Genomic DNA, 27,132 nt, shown 5'->3' on the forward strand with positions numbered 1-27,132 from the left:
CTTTTCCTTGGACACCAGGACAGTTTCCAGGCTGAAAAAGAGAAAAAAGGAAAAATCTAGCAGGAAAATTGTGAGCTGCTGCTGCTGCTTGGAGCAAGGAGAGCAGCGATTTTCCAAGGGCATCACAAGCAGCAGCGCTTGGGCAGAGCTATGCTGCTGGCTGTTGCTTCCCAGCATCTTTGTGGCCAGGCACTTGGCATTTCCCATCTGTGAAACACCAAAAGCTTCCTAGAGGCAGGGAAGGGGCCAGCCTCAGCAAGCAAAAAAAGAAACAACCCATTTCTGGAGGGAGAAGCTGACAACGCAGCAGCAAGAGGCAGCTCAGGTCTCTCCCTTCTCCACATCTGGCCTGGCAGGTGATGTCTCCTCTTCTGTTTCAGGAAAGAAAAGCAAGGAATGTTCAGGCCTGTGGCAGCTAGAAAGGGAGAGAGGATGAAGAAGTATGGGGGATTGCAGGGATCTCTAATGGGTTCAGTCTTGTATCTCTACATGGAGGTGAGATGAAAGCCATGGTCATGGTGAACACTCAGCACTTCATTTTAAAACATTCATGTTTGGATTCACTGTGTCTGTGGGCATAGTCCCTGCTGTTCCTGCTCTCTCAGTGTCTGGGCAGTGTGAGATGGAAGTGGCTCCTGCGGGGGATGCAATCCCTCTGGAGATGGCCCACATTCTCCCCAGTACTCTCAAGACCTGAACTGGTGACAGTTCAGGCTCTGTCTCCTCATGTGATACCATTTATATGAGGACTGGGTGCATAGGTCACACCCAAGACTTGTCCCAAACACAATCCTTGCTCTCTGCCCATGGGCCTCTCATCCCTCTTCACAAGTCAGCCCCTGCACAGCAAGCATCTTTGATGCTTGGGATGGTAACTGAGTGTCCAAATACCTATCCATACATTCATCTATAAATTCATCTATCCCTTCCTCCCTCTGAGGAGGAAGGGATAGATATCCCTCCCATATATACATCTGCATGTCTCCTTCCCTCAATCCATGTATTCTCCTTCCCTCCCTGCTGAACCACTGACTGTGTATGCACTCTTTGCTCTCTGCATCCTCTCATGGCACATATGGGTAGATGTATGTTTCATGGCTGTTCTCCTGAAGCTGCCTTTCCCTCTTTCCTTGGCTCTGGATTTGGCACAGAAGGAAGCAGGAGCAGCCATGAGAGGTAAGTTGAGACTGTTTTGCTTCATAGTCCTGTGCAACTCGCCTCCTCCTCTGCAAAATGCAGGCTGATCCTGGCAGCGAGGCAGGGAGAGGAGGAGGCTAATCCTGAGGGCCAGCTCAGAAATTTGGCAGGGCTGGTGGCAGTCAAACAGCCCAGGCAGTGCTGCACAACCGCCCACAACCAGTGCCCTGCTGCAAAGGCTTTTGCCAAAGTTATGGATTTCCCAAACAAGCCCCTGCCTGAGACACGATCCGCTCGCCCTGTGCTGGATGGAGACAATGGATATGGGTGTCTGTGTGTCTCAGTGCTGGGGACCCTCCCTGGTGTGTAGCATTGGCTGACGGAAATTTTTCAAACCATGTACATCCCAGGCCATGTTCTCCTGCACTTTTTTTTCCTGCTGGGCTTGGGCTGGTCCCTGTTCCATGCCAGGAAGCTGGACCCATCCCTGCCTCATGTGGATGCAGTCCATGGGCTGCTTTGACCTGGCACATTCTCAGTATCCCCAGGTCTGGCTTGTACCAGCTCCCCTGGCGATCTTGGCACGGCATCCTCCCTGGGGTGGGTGGGATACGGCAGCAAAGGCAAGTTTGGATGTGCCTCTGCCTACTTGGGGCAGGGTGCATCCAGGCAGGGCTCCAGCCTGCAGCAGGAAGGCTCCTGCTCACTCAGCAGCTGTGTGAGCCACCAGGGAGCCCGAGCCCGGAGGAAGTGCCCTGGCCCCACAGTGGGACAGGGAGGTGCCGGCTCTGGGACTGGTCTCATGGTCCCTTCCTGTTTTTCTTCTCCACAGCTTGAAGACAAAGTTGATTTTGGCATCTGGATCCCTCTGCTTTAGTCCAGATTGCTGCTCACCCCAGCCTTCCCCTTGCATCTTCTCAGTCCACAGGAAAGCCCTGTTTGCCCACGTCCAGCACCAGTGCATCCTCCCCTTTGGCAACGGGGAGGGCAGCACCAGGCACCAGGCACCTTTATTCCCCAAAGCACAGGATTTTCTGCTTCCTTTGGGTTCCCAAGGCCTGTGTGTCACATTTACAGGCTGCTGGGGCAGGGAGCTGAGCCATGGGGCATCCCAGCAGGAAGCTGCAGTGCAGGCAGGCAGGACTTTGTGGTGGCATGCAGACCCCTGCCTGCTCTGGGTATCTCAGCTGCCAAATGGGTGGCAGGTCATGACTCCTGACATCAGAGAGGAAAGGGGTCACCCTCCAGGGCCATGGGCAGCAGGATGCAGTGATGAGGACCAGATGTGCCTCTCCTGGTCACCAGAATTGGGTGTCCCTACTGCCTGGCCAGGCAAGCCCCAGCAAAGGAAGGGGACCAGGGCTTGGCACACAGGGACCACAGATCTATGGGTTTCCCAGAGAGCAGCAACAAACTTCTATTTGGAGTATGCATGGACCTTCTGGAGTTTAAAAGCAGGCAGATTACAGGGGCCAGAGCTGCTGTCTCCCATTTTCTGGCTGCTGTGCTGCTACATCTCAAGCAGGCATCAGTCTCCAAACCAGCACCCAATGCTGGGAAATTAGTAAGTTGTTTGCCAACACTAGAGCCACAGCTATGGGATGGACATTGCCTATGTTCTACAGCATCTCTGGACAACCACTGCCTTGATCCCTTCCACAGTGGCAGAGGACTGGGACCTGGTGATGATAAGAAGAGGTTTCCAGTGGTGAAAGCTGCCCATGCGATGCTGGGGACTGAGCAGAGACAAGGGTGACCATGACATGACAAGGGTGACTGTGTGACACATCAGAATGGGTGTTGGTTGGGCTGGGTGCTGGGGACCAGAGCACAGCAGATGATGGCAGTGTGATACAGCTGGAGCTGACAAGCCATGGGATGCACCTGGGAGAGGTGATGTGGCTGCTGAACCTGGAAGTCCAGGCAAGAGTCCTGAAGTCCAGGCTGAGCCTGGAAGTCCAAGGCTCCTTACACCTCCCCAACTTGCTGACCTGCCTTACCTGGCCTGTGGAGAGCTCTGCTCTGGTGCAGGGACAGTGCCATGCCAGCAGCACACTGCAGTTGGTGGGCTGACCCCCATCTTCCTCACTCAGTGTCTGAGCTCATGAGGGACAGTGAGGGGCTGCAACCCCACAAAGCCAAGCATGAGGAGCCCTCATGGAGCCAAGCATGGGGAGCCCTCACGGCCCCACAACCAGGGCACCCAGTGAGAGCACCAGGGAGCCTGTGGCACACAACACACTGCGAAAGGCACAGCCCGCCTCAGCTCCCTCCAACACAGCCCACATAAGGACCCTTTGTGGCTGCCCCAGTCCAGGCTCCCTCTGCACCGTGGGTCCACAGGCAGCCCCAGAACCCAGGTGGGTCCCCATCCTGCACTGGCTCTGCTCCCCCTGCTCCACACATTGCTGCTGTCTGAACTTCCCCCAGCTCCATCTGGATCTCGTTGGGCTGTTGGCACAGAGCACCGGGGTCTGGAGGTGCCAACACATGGAAAACATTAGAGGGGCTGGGTCGAGGTGCAGCAAGGGGGCCACATGCAGAGCAAGGGGGCTGTGCAGAGGGTCCTGTCTCAGCTGTCATGCTGGTGAGGGCAGGGGAGATGTCCCACCCAGCTGCCTGTCTGCATCCCCTTCTGGCACTCAGCCTCAGCATGGGTGTCTCTCAGTCCCTGCAGGCACCTGGGGACAGGGCTGAACAGTTTGGGAGGCAGCCCTGCTGCCTGTGCACCTCCTGCAAGCACCATTCCCAAGCTGGCACTCACCCCCCCTTTGGCCCAGCATCACCTGCACAGGGGTTTTGCCTGGACAGTGCCAATGATAGCATTGGCATATCCCCTTTATTGGCATCTCTGCTCCGTCCAGCCACAGCATGGGGGTTGAGGCAGAGGGAAGGGGCAGGGGGTGTTCTCTTCTGCCTGCTGGCGGCTGGTGGGGGGTGACAGGCAGGGAGCAGCACCCCACTGATGCCTGGCACCCCCGGAGCCTACACCCACGGTCCCCCTCAGCACAGGGCAGTGCAGTGGGGCTGGCTCAGTCTCTTATCCCCATTGGTTTAGCAGCGCTCTGAGGTGGAGCTGGCCTGTCACCCTGAGCCTGAAGTGACTCCAGCTGGCTCCTGGTGGGCTCAGGCAGTCCAATGCTCCCGAGAGCAGAGCCTCTCTCCTTGGGATCCATCCTGCAACCCCGGGGTGCTGGGGGCTCCGGCAATGTCCACAGCTGTGGGGTGACCCGGCAGGCGCGGGGTCCTTGGGGGCCAGCAGTGGCATCAAGTCCCACGCGTGGGCAAGCGGGTGCAGGGAGCAGGGATCGGCCAGGGCTCACTACAGGATCTGAGCTTCTGCCGAGAGAGAAGACAGGGGGTCAAGGGGGACACTGGAGACACTGACCTGCCCCATGCCCTGTGTTCCCTGCCCCACATTTCCCCCCCATTCCCCACCCTGCACCCTGACTCACTTGGTAGTGCCTTCAAGTGGGTGGCAGCAACCAAAAAGCTGGATTTGGTCTTGTCCTTGCTGTGTTTCCTTACCCGGAGCCTGGGGATGAGAGCATTGCTGGGGGGCTGAAGACCCCAAGCAGCCTCCCTGAGCATCAGGACTGCCCAGATTCCCAGGGATCCTGCTATGTTTCCATCCAGCTGTGCCCAGCTTGGCTTAACCTCTCCAGTGGGTCAGCTCCAGGGCTACAGCAGCAACTGGTCACCAGAGGGGATTGGGATGGGAACAGGGACTGACAGCAGAGCCAGAGCAGGGAGATCCCAGGGTGGGATGAGAGGGGACCTGGGGACAGGATTCCCAGGGAGCAAAGGCACATGGAAGGTTGTCTGTGCTGACTCTGGAGCGTGAGACTCTCCAGCAGGAGCCTTTGGGAGGATATTAGAAGGAGCAGCATCTTGAGGGGATTCAGGGAAAGGTCCCTTGGATCTGGGGTCGTTAGAAAGAGCCCAGGCAGGCTGGGCAGAAATGGGTGTGCTGGGAAGAGGCACTGGTGAGGCACAGGGGCAAGGGGAGCATAAACCAGCCCACAGGGCATCACTGGGTGTGTTTTGGCAGGGACCCCAGAGTAGGGCTGGGGGATCACAGGGCACTCATGCTGAGGGTTCAGGATGGGATGGGGACAGCAATCACACAGCCCCTCCTTCTCCAAAGCCAGCCTACCAGATGAGGATGGTGATGACAAGAACAGCAGCCAGGATGAAGAAGGCAAAGATCCCAAGGGACACCAGGACGGCCATCTTCTCCAAGGGGTCACTGCCATCTGGGACAGAGAGACTGTCACAGCTGAGGGATGTCACAGTCCCCAGCACCCAGGGGATCCCATGGCAAACATCTGGACACTCCCACAGCCCAGCACACATGGGCATGGGGCAAGACACCCTTCCCACTGCTCTCAGAACCACACATGGCCCTTCTGCCCACCCCCCCTAGCTCTACTCACTGATGGGCTCAGGGTTGGGAGCCTGGGAGGGCTCCTCAGCCAGACTCTCCAGTCTGGCATCTGTAGTGGTTTCTTCTCTTGCTGTGGAGGCCAGGTCTGGAAGGACAGAAGGGATGGAAACACTCAACAAAGGCATTTGCAGCACCCCAGGGACCCACAGAGAGGGGTGTGGAAGGGTGTCTTTGTGCCCCAGAGGTCCCACGAGCCCAAGGGTGCTAATGGTGCTTTGGAAGCCCCTCTCTGTACCAAGACTGTGGGGGCAACCCCCAAATGGCATCAGCACAGCTGCAGACTGACATGGGCTGGGAGATTTGGGGAGTTTTGTCCTCCTGCAGCTCTGCCTCCCAACCTAAAGTGGCCCTGGAGTTGAGACTCACTCTGGTTGATATTTCGGGAATGAGTGCCATGGGGAAGCGACTGAAGAGTGGAAGTTCAGAGTTCTGGAGGGACTTTGGGGAAGGATAGCACAATGTGGTTGGCTACTGCGGGCTGCAGCCTGTCCCTCTCTCACCTTTGACTGGCGTTGCCCGGGCCTCAGCACTCCAATCGCTCCAATTCCCCGCATCCAGGAAATCTTTGGCACTGACTTGCACCACGTGCTCCAGCCCGGCGAAGGCATCCGTGATAACTTCAGACAGATTCACCGTCTCTACCTGAGCCAAGCAGAGGGGAGCTGTGGGGCAGGCAGGGACACCTCTCCCTGGCCCCATGCACTCCCTGCTCCTGTGCTGGCCCTGCCTTCCCTTGCACACTCACCACGGACCAGGAACGGTGGATGATGGGTCGGTACTGGAGCCGAAACCTCAGCTGGAAGTGGGGCTCCTTTGGCCAGGAGGAAGGGTACTTCCAGCTCACATGGAGCCGCCGTGGGGCCAGAGGAATGGGCTCCACCACCAAGCCCTCTGGAGGGTCTGGCTTAACTGTGTGGGAAAGGACAGAAAGCCTTTGTCACCCCACACTGCCGTGCACAGGGTTCCCTGCTGTCCCCCACAGGTAACTGCCCAGGGATGGACAAACAGTGGGATGGATGGATGGATGGATGGATGGATGGATGGATGGATGGGGACTCACTGATGGCCTGCATGGTGACATCAAGGAGGCGGTAGCTGAAGCCCAGGGGGTTCACCTCGGTGATGTTCAGGCGGTAGGAGCTCCAGAACTCTGACCTGTGCACGGTGCAGGTGCTGGGGCGGGACGGATCCTGCACGCACAGCCCCACGTGCCCGTTCTTGTTCCTGCAGACAGGGAGGCACGCTGGTGACATGTCCTACCCTCCCACCATGCAGAGTTCCCAAATGCTGACAAGGAGGTGCCATGGAAGACCCTCATGCCAGGACCCTGTGTGGAGGAGGCAGCCTGTCACAGACATGTTTTATGAAAAATCCTTTCCTTAGGATTTTTTTCTCCTGAGAAGCCAAGAGGCCTCAAGAACAAAATGTAAACAATGATTATCTGCTGCTGTGGAATGCAACAGGTGCATCTGTGATTGGTCTCATGTAGTTGTTTCTAATTAATGGCCAATCACAGTCAGCTGGCTCGGACTCTCTGTCCGAGACATAAGCTTTTGTTATCATTCCATTCTTTTTCTATTCTTAGCTGGCCTTCTGATTAAATCCTTTCTTCTCTTCTTTTAGTATAGTTTTAATACAATATATATCATAAAATAATAAATCAAGCCTTCTGAAACATAGAGTCCGATCCTCATCCCTTCCCTCATCCTGGCACCCCTGTGAACACGGTCACATTAGCCCCTCAGGCTCAGCTGCACTCATCCTTCCAGAGTCTGGCATATCCCTTTGAGCGTGACAAAAGAGACCCTAATCCCAGCTCCATGCTCTGTCTGGGAAGGTCCCTCCCTGAGGCAAACCCTTCTCCTTGAGGCAAACCCCTCTCCCAGACTCCCAGGGTAGCTGGGAAGTAGCTGGCTCCCTGATGGGGACCCCCAGCTGTTGCTTTAGGGTCCCTGCTGAAGACAGCAGCAGAGCCTTTGGAATGGGGGCCAGTCCCCAGGGAGCAGGAGCAGGGTGGGAGTCAGTCCTACCTCCGCTTTTCTTCGCCTGTCAGGGATTTCTTCCTGCCATGGAGACAGATGGAAAAGCAGATGATTAGGATGAGGGGGCAGCACAAAGTGAGCCCCACCATGACCCAGAGGAGGGACAGGAGTCCACACTGCAAAGCAGCCTCACACTCCCACGCTGGTACACACATGTGGCAGAATGGGGGAAAGAGCCAGAACCATGTCCAGCTCTTCCAGTGAACAGCCTGGCAGCAGGAGCTGGTGATCCCAGGGAAAAGAAATGGGACACCCTTCCCTGCCTGGGATTTCATCACACAGAAGCAAAGGCACTGATAAAAGCAGCTCCCCAGAGCCTGGCTTCGCCCTCCCCCTAAAGCCTGCCAAATCCCATGCTTCCACTCCCCCTCCCTGTGGAGCCCCTGATGCTCCACTCAGCCCCCTCCCCACCAAGCCCTCGGCTCCTGCAGCTTTCAGCAGGGCTGTGCTTTATGAGCTCCATTGGACTTCAAAGCCGCCCGCTAATTTGGCTTGCAGGGATAATTAGAAGCACAATGCTGTCAGGGCTCCTTTCATCCTAAAGCATGCCGGAGTGTGGAGGCTTGCAGATGACCTGCTTCTCTTTTATTGCCCCTCTGGTGCTGGCAGAGCTGTCAGCAGGGAGGGAACCTGCAAGTGCCAGCCCCCCAATGCTGCTGAGACCCCCACTGAAAGCAAGCAAAGGCTTGGTGCTCTGCTCACTCCAAAACAGGACGTGTTCTGGGGTGCAGCACAGTCCTTGGGGCAGGAGGTGAACCCAGGGCATGTGTGGGATGGCCAGATGGATCTGGTGGTTATCCTTGGCTGTGACCCAGAGCTCACACCATAACAAGCCCATTTCATGCCCTGCGGGGACACTTCACCTGTATGTGGTGATATATCTGGTGGGAAGGAAGGTCTCCACACTGGAGGTCCAGGAGCAAGAGAAATTCTCATAGTCAGATGCTCTGCACGACACAAAGGGAACTCCAGGCAGGTCTGGGGTCCGGGGAAAACAGCAGTGAGTGAGGAGTCCCCATCCCACAGCCCATCCAGCACACAGTGCCAACACGGAGCCCCCTTCTGGCAATGCCCTGGCAGGGCTGCAGGCACCACGCTCCCCTGGAGCAGCCCAGCTCCCAGGCTTGCTACTCACGCCCCAGTCGCAGGGACACGGAGTGCAGCAGGCTGCCGTCCTCGCCGTGGCAGCTGTACGTGCCCCCGAGGGCCGGGCTGGCGCTGGGCAGCACCAGCGATCCCTGCTGGATCACCGAGCCCTCCGGCAGCGCCGCGGCGCCCGCTCGCCTCCACCGCACTGCTGAGCTGGGGAGGAAACACCAGGCGGGCTCAGCGAGAGGACAGGGATGCCCAGCCCACCCTGTAAACCATCCCACTGGATAGACCGCTTGATGTGCATGGAAAAGACTTACCTGGCACGGGCACCAGGGCATGACAGGGTCACGTCTGTCCCCAGCTGTCCATACTGCACACCTGCAGAGACACACGTCCCCAGATGGGTGTTAGCACTCCATACCACCCCACAACCGGCCTGGGAGGGCAGCTGGGGAGCCCCTGGGGGTGTATCCCACAGTGGGCACTGGCTATGGGGTCTGGCTTTGTGCAGGTACCACCACAGGGTAAGGACTCGTCCCACTTGGGGCTGGGCAATGAGTAGAAACACAGGTTGGCCATCACTGTAGGATGTAGGGCTGGGTTTCACACAGTCCTGGTAGGTCTGCTCCTGTCTGGGGGAAATGGGGTGCCCTCAGGGGCCTCATAGGACGTGGGGAGGGGTGCTGTATGGGGGTGCTTGGTGGGGGTCTCACCTTCCTCTCCCCAGTCTTCAGGGATACCAAAGGAGGCTGATGTCAGGGCTGCTGCGAGGAACACCATCACCCTGCCCAGGCTTGGGATGGAACTGTGCATCTGCAGGAGGCAGACAAGGGGAGGAGAGAGTGTTATTCCCGGCAATGGGGCAGCTGATACCGTCCACAGCTCACAGCATTCCTGCAGGGCCTTGGATCCTACATTTCCCTCTCATCTCACCCCATCCTGCTGGGGACAGAACAGGGACTGAATCCCGGGACCCCAGCTGGGACATCTGGCAGCGTCTGTGCCACAGTCACAGCTGTTCCTGGCTGCTGAGCAGTTCCCATGCCTGGGACAGGGATGCAGGGGGCAAACACTGACCAGGAGCTTAGGGCTGTGTGGGTTGGGGGGATTAAGGGTTCTTTGCCATTGCAATCCTGTGCTGGGAGCCTTGGCTGGCTCCCAACCCCAGGGTGGTCCAGAGACCTGTGCATGTGCAGCTGGGGTGGGATGGGACCGAAGAGAAATTCTGGCCTGTATTTACATGGCAGGTGACAGCAATCAGATCTAAAGAGGCTCACAGAGCTGGGAAGAGCAGGGCTGTGACAGCTCAGGTTGTACCAAGTCTCATATCACTCACTGCCCATGCCTGCATCCCCTGAGAGGCTGGTCCAGGTAAGGCTCCATGTGGGGGAGAATGGGGCTGAAATCCCTTCCACACACTCAGTGATCAGCAGTGAGAGGGGCAGGGGATGCAGGGTCAGTGCACCCTCTCCATCCCAACCTACACCACCGTGGGCACATCAGCCAGCGCCATCCTGGGCAACACAGCCAGTGCTGCCTTGTCCTGCCCCACCACCATCACCCTGCCCACCACAGCCAGCAGTGCTCTGTGACATCCACCCCATCCAGCACTCTTTCTGTGCCAGCCAGCACTACCTAAAGCATCCAGAGCCACCTGCAGAGTCCTGCATCAGCAGGACATATCAGCCAGTGTCACCCTGTCCATCCCAGCCCCATCTGTCTGTGCCAACAAGCATCACCCCAGGGTATCCACCCTGGCCAGCATCACACTGTCCCTACCAGGAGTGCCACACAGTCTCTGTCAGTCAGAAATGAATGATTTCTCCCCTGCCCACCCCTCACAACTGGACATGCCTGTTTATTTACACCCACTCTGCTCCCAGCTGCAGGCAGGGGCTGAGGGCACATAAGGCAGGGAGCTCCCTGCCAGCCCCAAGAGCAGGCATAAATGTGCAGGCATAAATCTGTAGGCATAAATCTGTGTCCCCCTGGGTTGAACAGCTGAGGCAGTGGAGGGAGGGATGCTCCAGCCCAGCAAAGACACCCCAGAGCAGCAGCCAGCTCCCCTCCTGTGGCTGAGTGTCCATGGCCACAGACCAAACCGCCTGGCGAAGGAAGCAAGAGCTACAAGGCAATCTGCTGCAGGGGGGAAGGCGTGTGGCACCCCACATCAACCCCGCTCTGAGCATGCCAGGCAGCCTCAAACACAAGCCCCAAATGTAAATAATTTCATGAGACTGTCATAAGCTTTTCCTACCAAACCACCCTAGAAATGTTCCCAAGAAATATCAGTCAAAAAGTCTCTGCCAAAACTATGCTGGTAAGTAACTGGGAACATTTGGCCTGAAAGTAAAATATTTTGGTGATGGAAAAAAAGGGAAAAAAAGAAGAAGACGAAAATGAGTGTATTTTTTCTTAAAAGCAAAGACCAAAAATAACTCCAGAAACCACGTGGGCTAGAGTGAAGGAATAGTTCAGGGGGGAGGAGGAAGGGGAGTGGGTGTATGTGTGTGTGTCAGGAAAAAGGGAGAGTGTGTTAATATACAGAGAGAAAAACAGCTTTAAAATTTTATTCTCATGACCACCCTGGTTTTTCATTCAAACACTGCAGAGGGTATCCAGCCCCTCTCCATAATGACCCTGGTGGTTAAGTCTGGTCAGGGACCACTAACCCAGACCCCCACCCTAGTGGTCCCTAACCCTAAGACTGCTCATCCTGATGGCCAGTCCTCATCTTCCACCCTTCATCACCCTTTGTGCAGAGCTCCCCATCCTCAGACCAGCACCCCAGGAGCTCCCCTGCCTCAGAGGGGCCCCCCTGCCAGCACAGTGTGAGAAGGCAGCACCAAGCGCCTCCAGACTCGCTGACTCAGTAAATGACCCACATGAGCACTGCCAAAAACTATCCCTGGGGACACAGAATCACTGCAGAGAGAAGGAGCAAGCCCTTTCTTGCCTGCCCAAAGGCCAAAAACAAAAGGGGAAAGAGCCAAAGAGCCGGAGATGACCAGAGCCCTCGTGTGCCCCAGGTGCAGAAGCAGGGCAGGGGGCCAGGTGCTACAAGACAGCTTGGCCAGAAAGGATCCCCTTATTTTCTGCCACCAACCTCCCTGGCCAAGGGAAAAACAGGTGTGCAAATGAACACAAGCGTGTGAGTGGCCAAGCCTACCTTCCTTGGAGGCTCCACACCCCCACAGATGGGCACACAGGCAAAGAAAACATCCCTTGATGCTTGCACCAGCAGTGACACATTCTGGGGACACAGAGTGCCGGCACAGTGGTCCTGGAGCCGAGCCGGGACAGAGGGAACAATCAGAGCTTTTCTTCCTCCCCTCATGCTAATCCTGGCCAGAGAGACGCCTGCCGCCAGCCCAGGCTGGGTGACATCCCATCCCCTTGCCACAGCCAGGGCAGAGGGACCCGGCTCAGCCTGGGGGTGTGGTTTGGTCCTGCCGGGAAGGGCAGCAGTGCTGGACCCTGCTTCCCCAGCATGGGATGCTCTTGTCACTGGCGTGGCCAGGGTGACCAGGCGGCTCTGGCACCCGCGGGTGTGAGCCAGAAATGCAAGGTTTCACTCTCCATACCTCCTTGATCCTGCAGCTCTGCTGGGCACCACCTGAGCTCATGCAAAAGTTTTTGGGCAGTGGTGGGGAGCAATCCTGACATAAGCCCCTTCCTGCTTGCAAAGTGAAGTGTTGTAAGCCAAAACTTCCCTCAAAACCATGGCCATGTGCACCGGCACCAATGCCCACGTTGGGTGTGACAGCTCCCTCGGCACAGCGGATCTGTGCCATGCCCTGCTGTGGCCTGGCAAAGCCCAGCATGGATTCCTGGGGGAAGCCAACTTTCCATTGTGTTCAGGGCTTTGAAACACATTGGGTTTTGTTTTCTTAGGTTTTTGTTGTTGTTTTTTTTTCCTTTTTTTTTTTTTTTTTGCTTCATTTGAAGTTGCTCTTCAAAGCAAGCGGGCTGCACACAGAGCTGGGGTGATGGGGACAGGGACAGAAGCAGATGACACTGTGCCTCAAGGCGGCACATGGCAGCATGAAGACTTGGGATGCTCCCCACTAAGCACAGAAAGCTGGGGTGCCTCTTTACCTCTTCCTAGGGTGTTAGGAGCTGCAACAGAGATATGGCAAATAACTCAAGAGCACTTGGCAGCTCTGCCTACCCTGTGCCAGGCCTTGATGGGAGTCACCCACCTGCAAAGAGCAATGGGCAGAGGCCCAAAGCAGGCTCTAATGCCCCAGAGATGGCACCACTCTGAGCATCCCTGGAGCTGGGGAAGCATCCCTGGCCCCATGCTACAAACTCTCCTGTCTGCCAGTGATTGCTGCAGGAAGAGTGTCCTACGCTGAAATGCAGAATACCGCAGGAATTCCCCTCTCCTTGTTTCCCTGTGGGGAAATGTGCCTCTGGAGCCGTGCCTTGCTAATCCCTCTGCACCTGACAGGCCTGCAGAAGCACCATGCCTCACTCTGAGGAGCCATGGCATGGTCTGAGCAGGTCCCTGTGGCTGCTGCTCTGCCCAGGGCCCTGGAATCACCCCATCCCTGCAGCACTGTTGATTCCACCATCACTGCATGAACGTGTGCCTGTGCAATCCCAGTGCACTGGAATCACCCCAGTTAAACCAGTAAAACCAGTAGGAGTCTTTCCCTGTAAGGCCAGTGCAGTTCCATGAGACCTGTGTTTGAACATAGGACTAAACCCAGAACAGTCCTGATGCAGGACTTAACTCAGGGCAACCCAAATATTGGATTATACCCCACAGCCCAGAAGGAGAATTAAATTCCACCCAGCACAGGGGGACAATTAAATCAAGTACAGTCTAAATGTGTGGTTAAACTCAGCCCAGCCCAGGACTGGGGCTGAACCCAGCCCAGTGAAAATGTGAGGCTCAAACATGTGGTTATGCCACGCTAATGTGGGGTTAAATTCGGCACAGATCAGGAGTGGAGCTGACCCACAGCTCAGCTCAAACACAGGGTCAACCTCAGCAAAGCCCAGTCATGGGGTCACACAGTTCAAATGTGGGGCTAAACCAAATGCAACCCTGGCATAAGGTTAAGCCCAGCTCACCCCAAACACAGAGATAACCCCAATATTGTCCAGTTATCTTCACAGCCAGATACAACACACATCTCCATCCAACCACACCAACCCCTTGGTGATACCCAGCTGACCGCAGCCCTGCTGGTGTCCAAAGCCAAGCCCAAAGCCCTCCATAACCCAAGGGTCACCTCTGTCCTCTGTGGAGCCAGCAGTCCCTGGCGCTTGGGGCTGGGGGGGCCTACACACCTCAGCCTGCCAGCAGCCCCATGGAGTTCAGGCTCTGCTCCTACCCCAGGCGGGAAACTCTCACCCCAACGCCCTGATTTCCGCTCTCCCCTGCTCCATCCTGCAGGAAGAGCTCTCTGGCTCCTGGTTGTGACTGGAGGCATCGGCAAGGGCCAGAACAGCGAGGGCTCTGTTAGCAGCCAGCAGCCCTGACACTGTGCCAGCTGGCAGCGCTTGCGTTCCGAGGGGGGAGAGAAGGGGCGCCCCCCTCTCCACCCCATCCCCACACTCCTCTCTCCAAAGCCACGTGCCAGAGGCATTCCTAAAAATAATCTCGTGGCTGTAAAGACACCTACCAGCGCTGTAGCTGCAGTGCTGGTGGGTTTCTTTACAGCTTGGAGATTATTTTTAGGGCGGAGGCATGGAAGTTGGTAGGAGGGGGTGCTGCATCCCCAGTGTCCTTGGCACATGGTTACAGGACAGGGATGGGCACAGTGCTGGATCTGGGGACAGGGGTGGGACCTGCCAGCAGAGCTGGGCCACCCTGTGATTACAGCAGGGTGGGAAAGGCTTTTCCTGTCCCAGGAACATTTTGGGATTTGGGACATTTTTCTGCTCCTGGGCTCAGCCCAGGCTGGCAGAGAATTAAGGGAGCACACAGCTCCCAGAATGGCGGAGCAGCGGGGCACCAGCCTGCATTCTGCTCCCCCGGGACCATCTGCACCTCCCAGAACAAAGCTCCCCCCACAAGCTGGCCCTGGAGCTGACACAAGAGCGCATGCACCCATAAATGCAGGGGACAGACACACATGCACATACCTGTGAACACCCCAGGCACACCCAGCTCCCTCTGATGCTGCTCATGAACTCCAGCCTGGGGCTGGGAACTCTGATCAGGAGCAGGGCCCCACAGCATCCCCCACAGGCCATGCTCCCCCTTCTCTCCCCCTCTCCAAAGCTGGCTGGAGCCCAGGAGCCATCAGGCTCAGCTCCATCCCCGAGGCACGAAGGCGCATGGGTCAGCCAAAACGCAGCAGGGCCAAAATAAACAGCTCACCTTACACAAATGCTCCCCCAGCTAGCAATTTGCTGTCAGTCCTTTTGCAAAACAAAATCCCTTTTGGGCAAGAGAAGGATTTCAGGAGTCATTAAGGGCCACCTGGGCAGCCATATAAAGCCATCAGCAAGGGGTGGTCCAAATAAAGCCACCAGCAAAGGGTGTCCCATTAACCTCCTGTACACCACCAGCAGTGTGCGTGAGGGGCAGGGGGATGGAAATTGCAGAGCCCCAACAATGTGTGATGTGGGGATAATGGTGCCAGTCTCTTTCTCCTGGTGGGATAACCATGACCTGTCTTCTCCAAGCTTGGAGTCAATCCTACCTGCTTTCATAAAATCATTGAATAATTAAGGTTGGAACCGACCTTTAATTTGCTTGGAACAGCAAATTAGAATAATTAAGGTTGGAACAGACAAATTTGCTACGTGGAGGGGGCTCAGAGGTGGCAGCTGGTTGTGAGGCACATGGCAGGAACAGAGGCTGGGAAAACTCCTCACTGGGGGCAGCATCCATGCCCCTACATCACACTTCTTCCCAAGCCAACTAGATGGCAGTGCCCAAGCCAAAAGGAGATGGAAACATGGCAAAAAGTGGAAAGAAGGGGAGAACATGGGAGCTGCTCTACAGGGCCAGGGGATGGGGGCTGAGCCTTGCCTGAGTTGAGAAGGTTGGAAAAACACTGTCTGGCTCATTTTTTGCTAGGGGAAAAAACCCCAGCCAAGTTCTGAAAGATTAAGTGTGATTGTATCCAAGAGGGGGAAAGCAGAGCCATGCAGTGAGTGTGCTGACACATCTCCTTCCCCAGCGCTGGAGAGAAGCCCCAGCCCCACTCGGGGCCAGCTCTGTTTACAGGCTCCTATTGTCTCTCTTTTTTTTCATTTGGATTCCCCTCCTCCAATGTTATAGCTCAGGGTAAACAAAAGCAAGCAGCCTCTCACTCCAAACATTTCAGCCATCCCAAACTTTCTCTGGAGGGGGGCTGCCCATGGAATTTTCCTCATCCAAAAGAATTTCGAAATGTTCCCGTTGCAGCCTGCTCTGACTGGAGGCCAGGACAGCTCTAAAATTCTTCACAAAAATGTTTGAGCTGCCCTGTGCACTGCCACAGCTCCGGCTGCGCCCCAAAGCTCCCCCCATGCACAGAGAGATCCTCTGGCCTGGCCAGAGGGGAAGAGAGGCACATTCCAGCCTGTGCAATTCCCCACAGCTCATCCCAACCACCCTAAGTGAGGCAGCAGGCCTCGCTGAGGCTGGATCCCACCTTTCTATTTTAAGCTGCCACTTCAGTTCTTATTGCTCCGAGTCAGCAGCGCCGGTGCAAAGTACTTGGGGAGCGCTGGGGGGTGTGTGTGGCACTGCACCCCGAGAAAACACAGTACTACCTTTGGCAGGCAGAGGGGAGAGGGAGCAGGGGTGCCAGAGCTCCTCCTGGGAGTGGTCAGTGGCACCTCGAGCACCAGGAGCGCCTTTTGAAGCGGTGATGCCTCTTTGGTGCTGCTGGTGACCCAGGGCAGGTGGAGAAGGAAGGGATGGTGTGCCGATACATCCCCGAGGATGGAGCAGGGGCACGGCACTGTGCCATGCACACCCCTGTTAGATGGTGTGTGGAAGGGAGGAAAAAATGTACTCCAGGATGAGCCAAGTGCTGGGTGCCCCCTGAGTGTGCTGCTGCTGCTCCTTGGCACACATTGTCCTGTCAGGGTATGCACCCTGGCCCCAGAGGGGGTGAACCAGAGACCCCCAACAGCTCTCTTGGCTTGGGCTAAGTACAGATATGAAGTGAAGCCCATGAGACCCTGGCATAAGGGTGCCAGCACTGCTCTGCCCGCTGGTAATGGGAGGTAGATCCTGAAACAACTGGAAGGGGAAGAGCCCAGCTAAAACATCCCACAAAAAGCCAACAGTTGCAGGAAGTACCTAAAGCTCAGCCCAGCATGGATTTGGATGTCAATGCAAGCCTCTGGAGTGGCCTGGCATGCTGATGTCCCTGGTCTGCTGTCCAGAACAGCCCCTGAATGGGTTTCACGGGCTAGATAGCCCTGTAGCCCGAAACACAACCCGATATGCTGGGGCACCCCCACATCCTCCCTCCCTGGGCACACGCAGGTTTTGGGGACTGCAACCCCTTGATGAACATGCTTCACCCCAGGGAGGGCAAAACATTGCTGGTACCTGCTGCATCTCCCACCCGCAGCATCCCACCCTGGTGGGCACAGAGCCCTGTGCCACCACAGCAGCACTGGCAGGGGAGAGATACCTCAGCTCCACGCCGGGCTGGAATCTTGCTGTGGGACAGGGCTCTGCCGGGTGCCCCGCTGCCTCTGCACCATCTCCCTGCGCCGCCTCGCTGGGTTCTCCTCCTCCACGGAGGCTGCTCCGTGGTTTGGCGTGGGAGCGGTCCTACCCCCCCACCCCCAGCAGCCCCCTCCCCTATAAAGGGGCCAGGCAGCGGCTGTGTGGGGAGCAGAGCCCCCGACACAGCAGATGGGGTCTGTAAAGTGAGGCTCCCCCAGGTGTGTTTGCCTTGGCCGGGGCTCAAGCCCGTCCAATTAGAGCTATAGAAAACATATCTCACAAAAAAAAAAAAAAAAAATAAAAGAGGGGGGAAAAAATAATCCTCTCCCCTGCGCTGGGGCCCAGGGTTTGGCCGGGGTTTCTCGGCAGGCCAGGCGCAGGCGATGGAGGCTCTGCTGGCAGCAGCCCCGGGAGGGCGGGATGTTTGTGGATATTAAAATGCAGTCGTAAAGTAGAAGAAAAGGGCAGCCTTGTTTCAGAACGAGTCTCCGAGGCTTTCCCCTCTCCCGTCATGCTCGGCACCTGGCCGGCAGCATGAGCAGCTCCCCCTTCCCACAGCCTCCCCAGCTCACCCAGGGCTGAGGTGCTGTCAGTGAGACCCCATCCCTCACGGACTGAAACTCGTTGCCTCCAGGAGGGAGAAGATTTGGGAGGGTTCCCCTCTAATGTTGACCCATATTGGGTCAACATTACAGCTGTGCTTCTGTAGAACCCACCCCTGCACATCCCTTCCTTGTCACCCCCACAACTCTCTGCTTTCCTTGTCCACTGCCGTGCCTGCATGGAGCCAAGGCTGGCAGGCTCCAGCTGCTTGGCAGCAGCCACATGGCAGTCCCATGGTACTCCACTGGTTGGCCTCTCCCTGCCTCCCTGCTGGAAGTAAAATTAAGCTGGATGGTCTTTGAGTCCAGACTTCAAATTATTCACAGGCACCCAACACCCTGTGCCCACACAAAATAAGGAGGACATGGCAGGGTCCCATGGGGCTCCTCCCATTCCCAGAGATCCCACACACCTCTGGAGAAGCCCTCTCCTTGGACTATCTCCCCAAATTCATCCCTGAAGCAGGATGCTGCCTCTCCACAGCATCGCTTCTCTCTCCATGCTGCCATGTCCAGCTCTGGCAAGTCACAGCAGGAGGCTGGGAAGCAGTTGCAGGCATCAGCTCAGCGATGGAGGGTGGCTCCATCCCGGCCCACCTGCTCAGCTGGAGATGCCCAGTGCACATCTGGCTTCACCACGGCCTTCTGCCCCCGTTCCCAGCTTGGTAAGGAGGGGACTTTGTGCTGGGAGCCTGGAAGGGCCCCCTCCCCCATCCATCCCCGCCCCTATCCCTCTCCCTTTGCCTGTCCAGGCTTTCCAAGCGCCTGCTCCGCGGGGTCCCGAGGCACATGGCATCCCCAGGCACGGCCCAAGTGAGTAAGGCTCCGGCAAGCGAACCGGGTGCCGGCGGGGCGAGCAGGGCCTGTCCCTTGGCCGCGCTCCCTCCCCGCGGTGGTGAAATCACGTCTGGAGAAAGCCCGGGGAGCGAGGCGCCGGCCCCCCCGCCGCTTCCCAGCGAGGATGCTCGCTCCCCGCCCGCTGGCCGGCCGCCCCCGCTCTGCAAACCCCACCGCAGCCCAGCAAAGGGGTGCTCCCGGCAGGCAGCACAGCCTCATACCTCATCTCCTCCTCCTCCTCCTCGCTCCGGATCCCATAGCAGCATCCCAGCTGTGGAAGTGGCTGTGAGAAGTGGAAACGCAGCAGCGAGCCCCAGATGCTCGTAAAAGCGCTGCCGGGGAGTGGGCAGGAACCTCTAATCTCCCTGTAAACCCGCCAGAGGCTGGGGGGCAATCGGGGATGGAGGGGGTGGAGGGGGTGGAAGAGATAGAGGGGATGGAGGGGATGGAGGGGATAGAGAGGTGGAGGGGATCGAGGGAGTGGCGGGGGTGGAGGGGATGGAGGGGGTCGAAGGGATGGAGGGGATGGAGGGGGTGGAGGGGATGGCGGGGATGGAGGGGGTGGAGAGGGTGGAGGGGATGGAGGGGATGGCGGGGATGGAGGGGGTGGAGAGGGTGGAGGGGATGGAGGGGATGGCGGGGATGGAGGGGGTGGAGGGGATGGAGGGGATGGCGGGGATGGAGGGGTGCCCCTCTAGCCGACCCACCACCCCCTCCGCGGCAGAGCCAGCTGGCTCATGGAAGGAGCTGGTGCCTCGGGCTGCCTGGGAGCGGCAGAGGGGACAGCGAGGGACGGGCCACCAGCGCTCGGCCTCGACCTGTCACACGGCACGTGCCGGCTGCGACGGGGGGTGACTCATGTGGCTCCGGGAGCGCCTCCGCCGGCACGGGAGCGTGGCTCCGGGTTAGGGTTTAATGATCTGCCTTCCCCCGCAGCCCATGCTCTCCGCTCCCTGAACCGCCACAGGGACCCCGGGAATGCCGTCCATCCCCCCTGCCTGGCCGGGGCTGCTGGCATGGAGCGAGCAGGGCTGCGGCGGGGAGCTGGCTGGGAGCACGCCGAGGCTGCAGCTGGGGGCTATAAAAAGCACGGCTGTGGTATGCAGCGAGGCACTGAGAGGGGAGTAAAATAAAATCAGGTGGTGGAAGAGCCGGGTGCTTGCTACTGCACCAAGTCTGGCGGCGGTGCTGCTCCCCATCGCCCGCTCCCTGCTCCCTGCCCGGCTGACTCCCGGTGAGGCTGGGGCAGAGCGGGGAACTGGGATTTGGCAAAGGCTGGGAGATGCAGGGTTGGGCTGGCGGGGAGCGGAGGGGCTCAAGGCTGGGGAAACAATCGCTGGCTCTCGTTCACGGGCTCCTGCCCGGGATGGAAGCATTGCAGCCACCCCTGGTCCAGCTCGGAGACTCCTGATCCAAGCCCTCAATCCTCTGGCAGCTTGCACCAGAGGATTAACCGTGTGCTGATGGACGCCAGAGCTGCCTTTGCCAGGAGGGAGCCCCAGCATCCCCCTGCACCCCGATCCTCGTGGGACCTCATCCAGAGGGGACAGTAACGCCACAAGCTGGGTACAGAGAGGACTCCCCTCAGGCTGGCCAGAGCTCCCTGCCCATGGACGTGCCGTGTTTGCACAAGTCTGAGCAGGGGAAGGTCAGATTAATTTTAAACCTGAATAAACAAGGAGAGAAGGCAATGCCAGAGCTCGCCCTTCTGGGTAGGGATGCCCAGCAGCAGAGCACAGCACCCGCAGCACAGCTCTGCCCTGCCCAGGGGTTCACATCCCCCTGAGAGAGCTGGAACAGACCCACAGCCAGGGGCCTCCCTTTTCCACAAGGAGCTCCCAGCTGAGTCAGTGTTGGCAGCAGGGAGAGCGGCTCCTGCCTGATTCTGCAAGATTCCTCTGGTCTCCACAGGAAAGCATCCACCCAGGGACCCCCATTCCACTGGGAACAGCACCAGGGCTCGCCTGTTCCCTGGCCACAATGCACAATGTGGTCTTGGGAATGAACAAGGAGGAGAAAAGAAAATAGTAAAATTTTTTGTAGGTCAAGAGGAAAATGAAAAAAAAAGAAGTTTGTGTTTTTCATGCCAAAAGGAAAATGAAAACCAAAACATTTTGTTCTAAATGATAGGCCTTGTTTAGTTTTCAGTGGTTTTACTTTTTAAAAAAAGGTTTGAGTTAAATCGAGCTAAATTTGTCTTCCAAACATTACCTTGGGGCAGGGAATAAAATAAATTGGAAAATTAAAAAAAAAAAAAAAGAAAGAAAGAATAAATCAAAACATCTCATTTGGAAAATGTCAAGAGCAAAACGCGACGGCTTTTCCAGCCTGGGAGAACCGCAGCCGGGCGCTGAACCCAGCCTCAGTTCACAACTTGGGACGGCTCCCCCTGGAGCAACTTTTTTTCCCGGAAAACAAAGCAACTACTGTGCCAACTGATGGCTGGCATGGCTTGTGCCCTGGTGCCTGTGTCCCATCAGGGATGTCCATGCCGGTCCCCAGGACCTGCTGGAGCGTGGAGAGGCCCTGTTTCAATCAGCAGCCATGCGCATGAGCTGAATCTGAGCTGCGCTGCTCTCCAAAACTCCTCTTTAAATGTCTTTTCTATTAGGTCAGCATTCCTGCGTCGCCCAGGGAAGGTGGTTACGGCCGGCAGCCCGGCACACAGGCTCCTCCGTGCTCGCTGCTGGCTCCCCGACAGCAAGCAGCCTGCCCACGCTATTAAATTACTGAGAAAAATGGATCGTTTCACCAAAAATTAGGTGCAGGAACCTCTCACACAGTGGCAAGGCGAGCTGGTAATTGGAAATTCATAGAGCTGGCCGCAAATGCTGCCTCTGGCTCTGCTCCACCCTCCTCTGGTTGTGGTGAGGGATGGCAGAGAGGCATTTGCTGCCATCCCTGAAATGCTGTGCTGATGGAGATGCAGCAGCCACATCACCAGCAGCAATGTGAGGTCTCCCACATATCTTTGTAGGGTTAAATGCTGCTGCACAGTCCTTCTGCCCTTGATAGGTGGGGAAAATAGGTGATAAAACCTCTCAGAGACCTTTCCAGGCACTGGAGAAAGAAAGTTCTCCATGCAGAGCTCACCATCAAGCACCCTAGTGGGGACATATGTCATGGGGACAAAGTTTGGGGATGCAGCAGGACATGCTGTCCCAGCACCATCCTATTCTTAGAGCAGCACCCCAGGGCTGCTTCCCCACAGACCTTGCCTTGCTCAAGTCCTTCATCTCTCCATCACCAGGCACAGTGTAAGCACCACTGCTGCTCCAGCTGAGCTTGGGCATCCCACCATCTTCCTGGACCACTCTGAGCCCAAGCCTCCGTGCCTTGAGAGCTCAGAGCTCTTCATGGCATCTCCAGGGCAAACCAGACAGCTTCAGGAGCTGTCAGAGAACCCTGTGCATATCTGCAAAAAGCTGGGAAGCAGGAATGTGGATGAACAGCAGATCAAGAGCTGTGTCAACAAGATACTCTGAGAGACCAGTCCCTCACACTGACTGCTCCCTGTGCCAGCACAGGAAATGGAGGCACTTGTCTTCCTTGCTGTGTGCACTGTTTTTTGTATGCTGGGGTGCAAGGACTGTAGGCACAGTCCCAGCTGGAGAGGGGAAATGGAGCTAGGCACAGGATCAGGGAGGCCAGAGAAAACGGATGCCTCCCCTGGCACAGCCATGCTCCAGCCATGGAGCTGCAAAACTCAAAGCCAGGATGGGGTGGAGCAGCCTCAAGGGGGCCATGAAACAGCCCAGCGGGAGCCTTGCAGGAGCTGAAACAATCAAAAGCAGCCAAAGCACTGAGGAACCCCCGGGGTTGCGTGTTGGCCCTTGCAAGACAAGGATGGAGCAATAGCTGGTTGGGTCCACCAGCTCCTCCTAAGCCTTGAGGCCTCAGGCAAAACTCATGGAAAGCAAAGACTCCTGCAGACCTCCCCAGCAGCCGGGGGCTGGCCCTGGCCCTGTGAGGAAGTCTGGAGAGGTTCCAGCTGGCCCGGGCACCCTGCGTGACAGCGGCTTGTGAAAAACCACTCTGGGCCACTGGGCCGGGCCGTCCCTGGGGACCTTTGCAGGGCTGTTGCAGCATAGCTGTTGTGAGCTCTGTCACAACACTGGCACGGCACTGGGCTGGACCACAACGAGGACCCTTCATGACAGCCCTTTCTGGTTTTCCCTATCCATTTTTGCAGGAAGGTAAGGGCTGAACTACGCCTTTCATGATGTTACTGAATTCAAAAGGGACCGATGCCCATGCCAACCTTCATCAAAAAGGGACTGGTGATGTGCCTTTGGGACTATTGGTCTGGCTAGGATGAAAGCCCTCTGTCCCAAAGGAAGGGGATGGTGAAAGCACAGGAAGGCAAAGGAAACAGCTGGACAGGCAGAGCCACGCCAGCCCGGGGGCTCCAGGGATGCCGTGCCAGCCCTACTGCCCCCACCTGCTCTTCTGTGAGCACATCCACGCCCCTCAGGCTGCCAGCAGCATGGCAGGCAGCAGCCCTGAGCCCTGTCTGGAGCTCCCCAAGGTGGGATGACACTTAGCTACAGCTGAGCACAACACTCCTCAAAGTTAATGGGTCAGAAGATCCTCCCCAAACAGCTGCAGAGAGGATGGTCCACCAAAGCTGGAAGCTTCTTCCTTCCCTTCTTCCCCTCAGTGTGTGTCATCAGCGCTGGCTCCTCAACAAGGGTTGGCATGCTTTGTTTGCACTTTGGGAGGTGAAATAAACCAGAAGATGCCCAAACGATTTTATTTCCACCATAAGGATTTCATTAGATGGCGGAGCCCTGAACTTTCCCACCTCTCCCTATACGGCAATCTCTGCGGGTCCATAACAATTTTCATTAGGCAGTTTCTATTTTGGCTCTCTCTGTACTGAGAGGAATGGACCAGAGCTGAGCAGCCTCTGGGGAGCCCCAGGCTGATTTCCAAAGTGCTTTCAGCATCCTCCCTTCTCCTGGCCAATGCAGTCTTGCCTGCATGCAGGCCACCGCCACCTGCATGGGACAGCCCCATGTCCAACCTGTCAGATCTCCTGAGATCTCTCCAGCCTTCTTGTCCTCTCCAAAAGCATCTTTAGGAAACATGTATGAGCAGGTGGATGTGATCTTCCCCTGCCCAGACTCTTCCAAAATTCCTCAAGAGCCTTTTCAGCAATGATCAATGCCCGCTGCAGCAAGCCCAAGCTGTGCTGGTCAGATGTGACCAATGTAACCTCAGTGAGCAGTCCTGGTAATACAGAGGCAAATCAGGTCTTGGCAGATTTCTTGTCTCTTTTTTCCTGGATGCCCCCAACTCAAACACCAGAGTAGAAGGAGTTTTTTTTTGCCACGCCCCAGACTCGTACCATTAGAGGGAAGGAATTGCACCTTCCAGCCCAGCCCAGCCCAGCCAACCACCTGTACTGGAGAGCTTGGCAGATGCTCCAGGGATTGCAGGTGCTGTGACCTTCAAAAAGAGCCCACAGCTCACCCCATTCCACTGCCATGCCAGGGTGACTCAGAGACCTGGGAAGCAGTCAAACTTGAGAGACAATTCCTAATTACACACTGATCCCTGCAAACCTGCTACTAATCTCCAGAGGAATTTTCCTTTTTCCATGGAAATGGTCCATGGGAATCTGGCTGTTGGAGAAGACTCTACCACAACTGCAAGGCATCTGCCCTTCCCCACCTTCATAACCTGGATGGGAGAAGAAAACCATCCCTGGGAGGTGCAGAGAGATTTGCTGGTAGAAACTCAGGTCATAAGGTCATGGCATCCCTGGCCAGAGAGATTTGGTGATTTTCACACATGCAATGCTGTGGTAACCACAGGAACAGTTAGAAAAACCAAAAACTCTCTAAACATCCCAGCAAGCCAACTCAGACATCCCAGGGCTAATCCCTTATGCTGGCATTGTATCAGCATCCCAAATGCTGCTGAAGATCCTGTGTGCTGCCTATAGGGAAGAGCTCTCATACCATCCAAGCTCTGCGCTTGGCTGTATCTTGGGCAGGGGCAGAGCCACCCTCTTTCATGTCTAAACAAGAGGAGGGGAAACAAGCTGTGGGAGATGCAGAAATTTTCCAAAGGGAGGAAGAGAAGAGGCACAAGCCGGCACCTGCCCCTCCCGCGGGAAGCATCTCGCAAGGGGTTTTCCTCCAGAGCCAAACCCGCGGGAGAAGGGGAGGCAAGAATCCCTTGGCTTGCTTAGCCTAACGAGGAAGCTATAAATATAGCAGGGTAAACACCAGAGAGGGAGAAGAGGTCTTGAACTAAAAGCACAATGTTGGCACAAACCCACAGGGGAATAAGCTCTCCAGGAACGCATTCAGCAGGAAACCAGAGGGAGGTTGAGGCCTGTGTGAGCAGGAAGAGCCTGGAGTTGCCTTTGAACAAGAGCAGGGTGGAAATAAAGGGTTTAAACTGAGTGCTCAGCTAGTTCATGGCAGGTGAGGATGTCACGCACTGCGGCCATCCGTGAGGGTTTCCCCACTCAGGATGGTCCAGGTGAGCTCTGTGAGAGGGACAGGAGAGGCAGGACACCTTCATGTGTGGGCTGCAGCTGTGGGGCCACCTCGGTGCCCACCCAGCATGACAGCTTCTGATAAGCCCAGCAGCTGCAAAGGGGAACTGCTGCTGCTGCTGCGATGAGAACGGCGCAGAGACTCAGTGCACTGTGAGTCATTCATTCATCCCTCACAAACAGGGCCTGCACTGGCCAAGCATCCTCCTCCCCCCGCCGCCGGGACAGCTTGCTGGGACAGGGAAAAAGTGGCTTATTAGATATAATCAAGTCAAGTTTTCCCCTCCCTGTGAGGTTCCTCTTCCTGGAATAGGAAGCGCAAGACCAGAGCTGCTTTTCTTCCACCTTCCTGCAGGCTCTGCCATTAGCTGCACCCTCCAGGGAGCCCTCCCCACCACCCCACTGAACCCCACATACCCTGTTCACCCACTGCTGGTGACATCCAACCCTGAGAACAGCCCTGCTGTCACCAGTTTGACCCTGTCCCCCAGCTCCAGTCCCATTTTTGCTGCCATGCTTGGTTTGCAGCTCTCTGGAGAGCACATATTGCCCCTTTGTTTCTGCCCAAAAAGTGTCAGGTTGGTGAGGCAGAGGGTGTATAGCTGATGAGGAGGAATTGTGGCCATATCTCATCCTCGTCCCTACCACAGGAGGTCCTCCACCAGCTCCCAGCTCCCTCTGAAGACCCTTTCCCTGTGCCAGGCTGGGATGAAGTGTGCCTCATGTCACTGCACATGCCATAACCTAGCTGTGACCTGCCCTCCTGCAAACAGGTAGAGGGCAAACACGCCACCTCCCGCTGCAAACACAACAGCCAGACGTGGGGCAGCCACCTCCTGGCACACAAGGAGCTTGGGCAGCCCCAGAAGTCTCAGCTCTGGCTATGCAGTCCAGCACCATTTTGTGTGCATGAAAACACATCTGTGAGCTGCTGCAGCACCGGGCTTCTTCCCATCCATGGGGACCAGGCACAAGGTAACCTCAGGCCCCATCACAGTGGGGTCAGAGTTGCTGACAGAGATGTCCAAGCCAAGCTCAGCGCCTTGGACACCTCTGACATCTCTCACCAGCCCAGAGGCAGAGCTGGTGGGGACCTGGTGGGTGACACAACCTGTCGGTGAGGGTGGTGGTGGGCACAGCCCAGTGCTGGCCACTCACGGGGCTGGCACGGACAGAGAAGCTGGGATTGACACAGCATCCCGGGGCAAGGAGGGACAAGGCAGGCAGAGCCCTGAGCCCTGCCAGCGCCCGCGCATGGGAAAGCGCCTCTCTCAGCGCCTCTCCTAATTGGGAGCAGCTTTTCCCTGGACCCCCCAGGAGAAGAGGGGGCCCTGCCAGGGGAGAGGCTTTGCCTGGCATTCCAGAAAACTCCCTTCAGACACAGTAGGGGTGTCCAAATCGGGAATGGTAGGAAGTGGTCTGTGGAGGCTGGGGAAGGGGCTCAAACATGCCAGCCCAGGAACATCAAACCCCGAGCATCTCCGGGCAAGGCGGAGGCGCGGAGGGCGGAGAAGGGGGAGCAGCACTGGGAACTCACAAGCAGCCGGGAGGGCAGCTGCTTTGCGAGGGGGCACAGACACACAGACATCCACACACACACCCGCACAACTTTCTCCAGCCGGGCAGCAAACAGCTCCGGGAGCTGCCTGGCCGCAGCCGCGCGTCCCTCACCGCGAAGTCGGGGCGGCGGCGGCCGCTCGTTCCGCTCGGCGGCTGGGGACCGGGGATGTTCCCTACCTTCCTGCGTGGCGCCGCGGCTATGTGTCCATGGCGCTATCGGAGCGGGAGCGGAGCGGCAGCGGGAGCGGGAGCGGGGCGCCCGCACCGGG

At 57.0% G+C, this 27,132-nt stretch overlaps 1 protein-coding gene across 2 annotated transcripts; it reads right to left on the minus strand.

Annotated features, from left to right (window-relative positions):
* Nucleotides 1-3,371: 3,371 nt before the first annotated feature.
* On the minus strand, nucleotides 3,372-27,132 carry IL11RA (interleukin 11 receptor subunit alpha). Of its 2 annotated transcripts, none has more exons than XM_054283446.1 (13): nucleotides 27,041-27,132; nucleotides 9,432-9,531; nucleotides 9,036-9,096; nucleotides 8,762-8,928; nucleotides 8,490-8,604; nucleotides 7,615-7,647; nucleotides 6,645-6,808; nucleotides 6,330-6,493; nucleotides 6,085-6,226; nucleotides 5,574-5,669; nucleotides 5,294-5,393; nucleotides 4,593-4,672; nucleotides 3,372-4,476 (listed from the first exon to the last, which is right to left on the minus strand). In XM_054283446.1, exons 2-13 carry the CDS (start codon nucleotides 9,529-9,531, stop codon nucleotides 4,460-4,462), a joined length of 1,239 nt encoding a protein of 412 aa, XP_054139421.1. In that variant the 5' UTR covers nucleotides 27,041-27,132; the 3' UTR covers nucleotides 3,372-4,459. The 2 variants fall into 2 exon arrangements, with proteins under 2 accessions (XP_054139421.1, XP_054139422.1); XM_054283447.1 differs by lacking the exon at nucleotides 27,041-27,132 and adding an exon at nucleotides 13,962-14,021.

The sequence above is a fragment of the Melozone crissalis genome, unplaced genomic scaffold (assembly GCF_028551555.1).
Source record: "Melozone crissalis strain CALT ecotype California unplaced genomic scaffold, PUWL_Pcris_2 ptg000036l_1, whole genome shotgun sequence".
NCBI lineage: Eukaryota > Metazoa > Chordata > Aves > Passeriformes > Passerellidae > Melozone > Melozone crissalis.

Coding starts and splice junctions, on each gene's coding strand:
- IL11RA (XM_054283446.1), bottom strand. CDS start 9,531: ATGCACAGTTCCATCCCAAGCCTGGGCAGGGTGATGGTGTTCCTCGCA. Junction 8,605..8,761: donor CGTGTCCCTGCGACTGGGGC/GTGAGTAGCAAG, acceptor CCCGGACCCCAG/ACCTGCCTGGAGTTCCCTTT. Junction 5,394..5,573: donor TCCCAACCCTGAGCCCATCA/GTGAGTAGAGCT, acceptor TCTCTGTCCCAG/ATGGCAGTGACCCCTTGGAG.